We start from the raw sequence: 9,538 nt of genomic DNA on the forward strand, positions 1-9,538 counted from the left end.
TCAGCTCACTCCAGCATCCTCAGCTCACTCCAGCATCCTCAGCTCACCCCAGTATCCTCAGCTCACTCCTGCATCCTCAGCTCACCCCAACATCCTCAGCTCACCCCAGCATCCTCGGCTCACTCCAGCATCCTCGGCTCACTCCACCATCCTCAGCTCACTCCAGCATCCTCAACTCACCGCAGCATCTCCAGCTCACCCCTGCATCCTCAACTCACCCCAGCATCCTCAGGTCACTCCAGCATCCTCAGTGGCCACAAGTTGAAGGAAAGGCAACAGAGCTGACACATGAATGCTCACACACACACACATATACACACAGGCAAACACAAAGGCACAGGTCGGCAAACACACACATATACATAATACACACACACATGCACACTGACCCAGAAATGCACTCATGTGAACACACACACACAGGCAAACATGCACACGCACACATATAAGGTTTAATTTGGCTGACTTGCCTGGCCACAGAGTGAACACCAGTGTAGGAATCTAATAGCCATCTGCTGAGGGGCACTGTCAAAGCGCTGAGGCTCCAGGAGGGCTGGGGGACATTTCTGACAGGCAGGCTGAGCAGGGTGAAGGCCTTCCCCTGTGGACACGGCAGGACACATTCTTGGGCCTATACAAGGGAGTCAGAACAAGTCCACATCAGAGAGCGGGGAAGCCTTCACTTCATCTGCACTGGAGCGCTGGGTTGCTCAAAGCAGGTCTCGCAGGTTAATTTCCCTTTTACGCCGCAACGACTAATTCTAATCTCCCCAGCCCCTGCCCTCACCACCTCCCCGACACCTGACCTAGACTCTCACCTCCAGCTAAACAAACACCCCACCCGGACAGTGGGAGGACACCCGCTATTTTCCCACGCGCCCTGGCTCCCTGACCCTTCCTCTGAGTACCCTGAGAGAGGGCGTTCGCCTTTGTTTCCCTTCCCAACTGAAGTTCAGTCTCTAGTCGGGCCCTGGCTCCCATGCCCCTCCCTCTCCTTTTCCCTGTTTCTCTTGTGTCTTCACACTCTCCTCTTCAGAACTCCCAGAGCGCTCCCACCTTGTCCCCTGGCCCTCACCTCTTCCCTTACAGCCATCACCCCTGCCCCCCAACCCCTGTTGCCTGCAGGAGCTGTTTGACTCTTTCCAACCCTCCAAGGCAACCCGCTGACCCCCAGAAGCCTCCACACCCTGCAGTGGCCCCGGTGGACCCTGTCCATGAATCTCATTAGCCACTGGTCAGACACAGCCTGCGCTCTGCTGTCTCCTGCAAACTCCTGGCCCTGCCTTTCTCCTGCTCCCCTGGTTCCCTGAGTGTCTGCTCTCTGCCTTGAATGGCCTTGGGTTCTCTCTGGGCAGCTCTCAGGCATAACTGTGGCTTCATTATTACCCCTGAGATGGTGCCCTAGGCCATGGCTCCACCCCTATCCTCCTCTTGAGTTCCAGGAGTTTGTCCCAATTGCCTACTCAACAGCTGCCTGGGATGTCTGAGGTCCATTGGTCCAGATGCAGAGACGACGATGCTTGCAGTGACCCCCTTGGGAAGTGCTCCTGGGAAGCTGGGGAGGATCGAGGGAAGGAGGACAGGGAGCCAGTGGGGCCCAGGTTGCCACACAGTGAAGCCCTGGCATCTGCTCAGCCAAAGCAAGGTCAGTGAGCACCACATGGGCAGGGACAGTGAGCTCTCCAGTCATTGAGCTGGACAGGGAGAGATGGAATCTCCGGGCATTGCCTGGGCTCCTGAATCTCCAGGGCATTCCTCAGTGGAAAGTCACAGAGGAAGGTCCCTTTAGGAGCAAGGCTCAGACCCTGGGGAGGGAGGATGTGACCCTGGCAGAGTGCAGCCAGCAGCCAGCACAGAGGGGAGACTCAGCCCTTTCTGAGGAGCGCACTCTTCCATCCATACCACTGCCAATCAGAAGCCGAAAGCCGCAGATCCCTCCCGTCCCCTCCTACTCCACCCAGGCATCCCTCTGCCTTTCCCACCTCTCCTGTGCTAGGCTGGCCTCTCTCCATCCCTCCTGCTCCTCGCAGACCACTACAATCCCATCCCCTCCTCATTCTTCCCCTGGTCTCCCACGTCCAGTCCAGCTGTGCACAGCTATGGGCTTCTAGGTTGTGCACTGAATCATGCCTTTCTCCTCATGCCTGTCCACACCTCCTCAGTGTCCTCAGGCTGACCTCAGACTCTTTGGGCTCACTCACCAGAACGAAGCCTGGCTAGGTACCCAGTACCCCACCCACGCACCTCTTCCGCTATCCTCCTTGCCCCCTGTGGGGACACTCACCAGTGGGCCATGCCTTTCCTGCTATGAGCCTGTGGGTGCATCTCCTCTCCTTCTAGCTGACATTTATTCAATGAGGAACCAGCTGGTGCCTACTACTTAGGAGGAACAGGCTGGACACCATGCTCAGCCCCCAAGTACACACGCCCCATGCATATATGCCCTGGCCCTGCATAAATGTGCTTCATCCTCCTGCACACACACCACCACCCCTGCGCTGTGTACTCCACCCTCGTGAACACATGCTCCCTCCTGAGCATACATGCCTTGCCCCTCACATCCACGCTCCATTCCAGTGCACACTCACCCTGTCCCATGCACTCGCCCTGTCAGTGCGGAAGTGCCCTCAGGTTCTCCCTTACTCATTTTCACTTTCCACCATGCCCACCCCACGGTCCCCACCTCCATCCACCTGGCTAACTCCTAGGATTCTTGTGGTCTCCGGGCCCCGTGGAAGGCCCCTCTTTCAGAGCAGCCTCCTCCAACAACTAGCTCCCAGACTAGACTACTCCATAGCCTTTGTGCTCCAAACGGCATCCTGTACTCTTCTCTCTGTGTTGACGGGACTGTGTTAATAGTCTGTGCTCCCCGCAAAGCCGGGGTCTCCATGGCCAGTGTCTGACACTCAGCACAGGGTCCAGAACAGGACTGCCTGTCACTTTGTGAGGCAGGAGTGTGACATGTGGCTGGGGATCTTGGGCACCCACAGAAATGAACCCCGGCTTGGTGCCAAGCACCCCAGGCACGTGCCTCTTCTGCCATCCTCCATGTGCTTTGTGTCCCTGCAGGGCCCTCAAGAGTGGGAGGAAGGGAGTGTTACAATGATTTCTTCCATGGGGACCCAGCACTCCATGCTCAGTCTCCCAGGCTCTCTCTCACTCCAAAGCTGGTGCAGCTCCGTGGGGCTCGGGGGACACGTGGCTTCAACGCCCTCTTCCGGCCAGACTCAATGACATCATGGGGTCAAGCTTGACTGGATAATCTGGGGGAGGATCTCTTTGGATAGGACAGAGGTTCACAGCCAGGCCTGCCAGCTGCCCCAGCGCCTACCTGGAGTGAGGAAATACCTCTCCGAAGGGTAAACAGGGTCAAAGCAGGACTTGGGCACAGGTTGGTGGGTGAAGGATGCCAGGGTGAGCATGGGGACAACACATCCCAGAGGCCCTTGGTGACAGGGACATGATGGATGATGATAAGATGATCAGCTGAGCCGAGGGATCCCACAGGAGCAGGCGGGAGCCTCAGAGTTCAGGGCTCTGGGCTGGAAGGATCTAAAGTGCACCCAGGTGATCTCAAAGGCATCTGGGGTTCAGAAGCACCGATGTGGGGAGACGGGGGAAGGGCTGGCCCAAGAGAGAGTCCTGGGGAATGGTTACAGGAGGCAGAGGAGAGGCAAGAAGGAATGATGAGGGGCACTGTGGATCCCAGACGCCAGGAGAAGAAGGAGATTTGGAAAGAATGTGGATCCTGGGCTGCAAGAGCTGGTGAGATGGGCCTGAGGAGGGGGTGTGAGCACAGGCCGGCAGTGGCCACAGAGGGGCCGCCCTCTCCCACGGCCTCACTGTGCCCCGTGGGCCTCAGCAGCTGTGTCTGCTGCTCTCGGCAGCACTCCCTGGATCGGGTCTCAGTTTCAGGGCTGGCATTTCTCTCTGGATCCTGCCCGGGGCTCTCCACACTATGGCTCCTTCAAGGGAACCTGTGTGAGGTTACATTCACAACCGGACTTTGGCCAAACCCTCCTGGAAGGGACCCACCCCCACCCCCAGACTCACTGTCCCTAGACAGTGGGCGCCCCTCTATGTGCACATGTGTGGGGAGAGGCTGAGCTTCTGAGAATGCCATCAGCAAGGGCACCTTGGTCCTGGCCCACAGGACAGGGCTCCCAGGAGGGTGGTGAGCCCAGGTACCCAAAGGCCTGGAATGGGCCCTTCATCAGTCTTGGGAAGTGGAGATGGCTGCCATCTTCCTCTCTGGAGGGCATCTCACAGAACCATGGGCAGGACAGCTCCCAGCTCTGGAGGCAGCTTCGGGCAGTGGCTCTGTGCCCCGGGCATGGCTGCCTCCCTGATGCAGCTGGCCCAGCTCATCCGTACCAACCCCAGCCCACACCTCCAGGAACAGCCTGGGAATGCTGTGTATTTAGAGCGAAGGGCACTGTAGGCTCCAGCCCTACAGGGTTCTGTGAGCCGCTCCCAGCTGGTGCAGAGACAAGAAATCGTAGAAATAAAAGGCACAAGACACAGAGATCGAGAAAAGAGAGTTTGGGCCCTGGGGTCCACTGCTACGCAAATCACGGAGATCACCAGTGGCCCAGAATGCCAGGATGCTCTCACTTTTATTGAGTTGCAAATCTGGGGGCAGGGGAGGTAGGGTGTGGCCTTGGTGGTCGGAGACTGGGGGCAGGGTAGATAAGACGTGGCAGTGATAGGGTCAAGTACATCACGCATCATTCAGGTAGGGCTCAGGAATTTCTGGCACCCAAATTAAGTAAGGAGCATAATGCATCAGCATTTTTTTCATACTTACCAAGAAAGAATTAAAACATTAAGGTCTATGTTAGTATTACTGATTATCTTTTCTAAGAAAAAAGGAAACAGGTGCAGATCAGAACATGAGTTGACATGGATCGTGACCACTGAAGCACAGCATCACATAGACAGTTAAGCCCCCAGATGTCTGTGGGCCTACCTGACAGCTGTCAGGCCCACCACAAGAGCTTGGAGAGGTGGGGTTTTCTCCTAACTCCCCCAGGAAGGAGACATCTCAGCCATTTTGGATGTCTCCTCCCCTAGCTGGTTAAACAGCGGGCACTTTTCCAGCACTGGCACTGCCACACAGACAAGGTGCCCTCCAGCAGCCCTTATGTGGGCGTGACAGAGGGCCTAAAGCATCTTGCCTTAGTGTCATTCATTTCACAATGTCACCCCAGGTTCACACTTCCGAGCTGAGAGGCATTAGTAAAACAATGAAGATCGCCTATGAATAAGTAAGATCACATATGAGTAATAACTAATAACTACCACGGTCATCTTTCTAGTTACTTTCTTCTTCATGATTTATATGGAAATAGGCTGAGGCCTTTTGCTCCTGCCTCAGCACTTATGGGATCTGCCCTCTAAAGGGCACTGGACCGGGGGTCAGGATGCTGAGCACTTCGCATCACAGGACATTCTTGTCTGTTACCTCCAAGCTTGCACTGGATGGAAAACAAACCACTCCCCACCCAGGGCATTATTCCCATGGGAGACCTGCCTGGGATGAAGGGGCTGGTCCTGGAGGTAGGATGTGTTTGCTGAATGGTGGGAAGGAGACAGCTGGTTAGGGGTGGCATGGGGAGGGTGGTGCTGGGGAAACATTCCTGACAGGGACCCCAGGGTTGGCACATCCTGGAGTGGCAATAGTTAACCTCTGCTCAGGAGGATTCCTCCTTCTCTTGGCAGCCAGCATATCCTGGGGGCCCACGGGAGAGCAGGAGCCTGCAAGCCCAAGAGACCCGGGGGATGGCAACTGTGCTTTCCACAGGAGATGTGGTTTGGGCAAACTGTCTCAACCCTGGAGCCTCTGTTCTTATTCTCATACACTGAACCCATCCCTACTTCTCAGGAGTGATTAAGAGGTTTCCAGACACGGCCATCCCAGTGAAGGGAGGCGGCTGTCGCTCTGCGTCCTTTGCTGAGCTCCCCATTGTGTCCATTGTGTACAAGCTTGTGAAGGGACACATTCTTTGTGATGTGATCAAGGCCTAGTAAAAACAGTGCAATACTACAGCTGTGTTTACTGAGCGGGGCTTTCGCAGGCTGGAACTAAGAATTTCCCATATGCGTAATAGCCACAGCCCAAATATCTGGCAGTGAGTTTTGTAATTCCCCAGTACAGGCCTGGACAGTGTCTGGGTGGGGCCTGGAAGCCACAGGAGACACCCAAAGCCAGGCAGAGCCCCGGGGCAAGGGGGTGGCAGGCAGGTGTGGTGCTGGGTGCGGCCTGGGGCCGGCTTGCACCCCCACACCCAAGTGAGCAGCCTGCTTGATCCTCAGCCACAGGAGCCAGACCTGTGGAGTCCCAGCAGAGGCTGACCTGTGTCCCTGCATCTCCCCAAGAAAGTTGCCCCCGAGGTGAACAAGATGGCCTGGTGGAAAGCCTGGGTAAGCAGGAGCTGGCAGGAGAGCTGGGCTCCTGCACAGTGTTGGGTGCTGAGCAGCAGGGAGGCCTGAGAGATGTGAGGGCGCCTTTGGCTGCCTGCTGAGCCAAGCATGGAGGGTGGGGAGGAGGCGAGAAGAAACAGTCCCAGGCCCAGAGCGCCCACGGCAGGACGGGACCTGGGCCGGGAGACAGGCTGATGAAGAAATCTGGAAATGCAGGGGGAAGCTGAGGTTTGAGAGCAGTCCAGGGGAGGGAACCCTGCAGGAGTGGGACTGCTCGAAGGAGGGGGTGTCATGTTTGAGCCATGTGTGTAAATGTGTGTGGGGTGCACACGTGTGTGCATTTGGGGAGAATCAGGCATACCGTTCCTTCAGAGGGAACTGCATTCAGAGGCTCAGAGGGTGGGGAGCTTGGCTTTGGGGAAAGCTGCTCAGCACAGCTCGAGAGTCCGGGTCCTGGAGGAGATGGACCTAGGGAAGCAGGCAGGGCCAGCTCCTGAAAGGCCTTGCATGGCAGGCTGAGGAGTTCAGGCCTTACCTTAAGAGCAGTGGGAAGGCATGGAAGGGCTTTGAGTGGGAGAGTAACCTAAACCTGCTGTTGGAGACCCATCAATGCCTTCACCTCGGAGATCAAAGACTGGAGAGGGAAGAGAGAAAGCAGGAGACCCTGACTGCTGGAGTCTTGAGGAACCCGGGGCTCAGTGCAGCCCATCCCCAGCAGAGCTGATGGGTTCTCAGGAGCTTTCCATCTGTGCTTGAGCCTGAGGCTGTTGCTGTGCTAAGGAGTTGACAGGGGACAGAGATGACATCTCCCAGCTGCCGACTCTGTACACCCTCTTTCTTTCCTCACAGACAGCCTCAGGATGTCAGGGCTGCATTTTCTGTTTTGCAGATGAAGAAATGGAGGCTCAGAGACACTGAGTGACTTGCTAAGGTCTCTCAGCCAGCAGGTTCTGGTCAGAGAGCACTGAGGTCTCTTTGCTCAGCCCCAGGCTCTCTGTGAGCTTTCATAGGGGACCCAGGCTTATCCAGCTTCAGGGAATCTCTTGGTCATAGATGTCATAACCCAGGCAGGGACTCTCAGGGTCAGACATACTAGGCTCTGGACAGGCGGGACACAGAGGAAGTCAGGGTGATGTGGGACAGCTGTCCTGGCCCCCAGGGAAGCAGCCATCTGCCAGGACAAGGGACCATGGCAGCTTCCAGCATCAACCAGGCTGCAGGGAACCTGCCTTTGAGGAGGTGGATGTGGCCTGGGATGAGCCCAGTGCTGGGTGGTTTCCAAAGTCAGGTGCTGGCCAAGGCAGTCTGACACTGGCCTTGCACCCGGTTCAGCTGGACAAAGGGCTCTGTCAAACTGGCAGGATCACTGTGGCACTCACTGAGCCCCTACTGTGTGCCAGACACTGCTCTGAGGCACCTCACATTCAATATCTCCCTAGAGCCTCACAAGAAGTCTATGAAGTAGATACCAGTATCCTTATCCACAGATGAGAAAAAGTAGGCTAGGCAGGTGCCTGAACTCACTAGTGAGTGCTGGGTGAAAATCTGAACAGCCTGACTCCGGGGCCAAAACTGTGCTCTGGACATTCATGCCCCATGTGAGAGCTGGCTTGGGACAGCAGTTCACAGACAGACCCCACCCAGGAACAGGATGGGAGGGGATGAGGGAGCCACTCACTGGAGAGAGCTCTGTCTGCAGGCAGGGCCCCTCTGCGCCTCTCATTTTGGTGTTGCCTTTTCCTCTGTGTCTCTCTTGTAGAGACAAACCCATTTCCCAGGCCTCTGAGCAGCCACATACCAGGAGGAAGGCCAAGGCGTGGCAGCTCCCCTGTGCCTGTCACAGAACAAGTTATATTAATAGACGTAGTTACAGGATGGTCTGAGTCACCTTTTCAGTGAAAATGTGCCTGTCTGGACTAGCGCTGCCCTGGGTAAGACTCTGCAGGAGCCTGAGGCTGGCCCTTTTTCCTCAGCAGGGGGTCTAGAGCTCCAGGACTTCACACTGATAGCTAGGGGTCCGATTCCCAGAACATTGCCTCTTATTTTCTAAAACCTTAGAGTGGGAAGTGAGGTGGAGGCTTCTCAATGCAGCAAAATCAGAACCAGCTGGGGAGCTGCTTACAAATGCTGCACTTGAGCCCTACCACACCCCTGCTGGACAGCATGCTCCTCAGGGATGCAGTCACACAGCCTGGCCACTTGCTTGTGCACCACAGCCCCCTGAGTGCCAGGGCAGAGGGAGGCTGGCAGGCACTGAGGGCTGAGATGCCTCCCACCTTCCCAGACGACCTGCGTTCCTGTGGTTGAAGCTTCCTTCAGTGGAACATTCCAGGGACACTCATTGCCTGGGAAAGGTTGAGTCATCAATAGGGCAGGGGAGGCAGACAGAGCTCAGCTTCTGAGTCAGGTTGGGGTGAAGTCCCAGCAGCACCGCTTACTAGCTGTGTAAGGGAGTCCAGCTCCCTTTCTGTAAAGTGAGGCATCAGTACTTACCTAGCACAACTGTTGAGGAAGCCGTGATGTAAGCATTGCATCTAAAGCACCCGGTCCAGACCCGGCATACACAAGGGGCTCCAAGTGCTAGGAGGAGTAATAGCAGGGTGTTACCACAAGTAAGGGATCTCGTGTGTGCACACAGCTGGGCAATATCTGAGGCCACGCTGGCTCTCTGAATGGAATTTCCATAGGAATTGTTTCTAACTATTTCCACTGTGAAACATAGTGCTAAGAAATGACTCAGGAAGCTCTGTTACCAAACATTTGAAATTCAAGCAAAGGGTTCGAAAAATGTCTTACCTCTTACTCAAAGGATCCTTACCTCTTACTCAAAAGATCCTTACAGATATACCATCCATGGGAATCTCTCTATTTTCAGAACCTAATTAAGGGCTTGGATGGGTGGCTGGGTGGGTGGGTGGGTGGATGGATAGATGAATGGGTGGAATGGTGGGTGCATAGCTGGATAGGTGGGTGGATGGGTGGATGGATGAATGGATGGATGGATGGATGGATAGCTGAATGGGTGGGTGGATGGATGGATGGAAGGATGGATGGATGGATGGATGGGCACACAGCTGGATGGGTGGGTGGATGGATGGATAGATGAATGGGTGGA

General features: G+C 55.8%; 1 protein-coding gene across 2 annotated transcripts in view; it reads left to right on the plus strand.

Annotated features, from left to right (window-relative positions):
• The first annotated feature begins 6,099 nt into the window (after positions 1-6,099).
• LOC116544028 (annexin A8) overlaps positions 6,100-9,538 on the plus strand; it is a 16,955-nt gene continuing 13,516 nt past the window's right edge. For both annotated transcript variants that reach the window (XM_032270119.1, XM_032270120.1), the window contains exon 1: positions 6,100-6,423. In XM_032270119.1, the coding sequence (XP_032126010.1) occupies positions 6,403-6,423 (21 nt within the window). In that variant the 5' untranslated portion in view covers positions 6,100-6,402. The remainder of the gene's footprint in view (positions 6,424-9,538) is intronic.

This window comes from Sapajus apella, unplaced genomic scaffold, assembly GCF_009761245.1.
Source record: "Sapajus apella isolate SASKATOON/1434 unplaced genomic scaffold, GSC_monkey_1.0 scaffold203, whole genome shotgun sequence".
In the NCBI taxonomy this organism is placed as follows: Eukaryota; Metazoa; Chordata; class Mammalia; order Primates; family Cebidae; genus Sapajus; species Sapajus apella.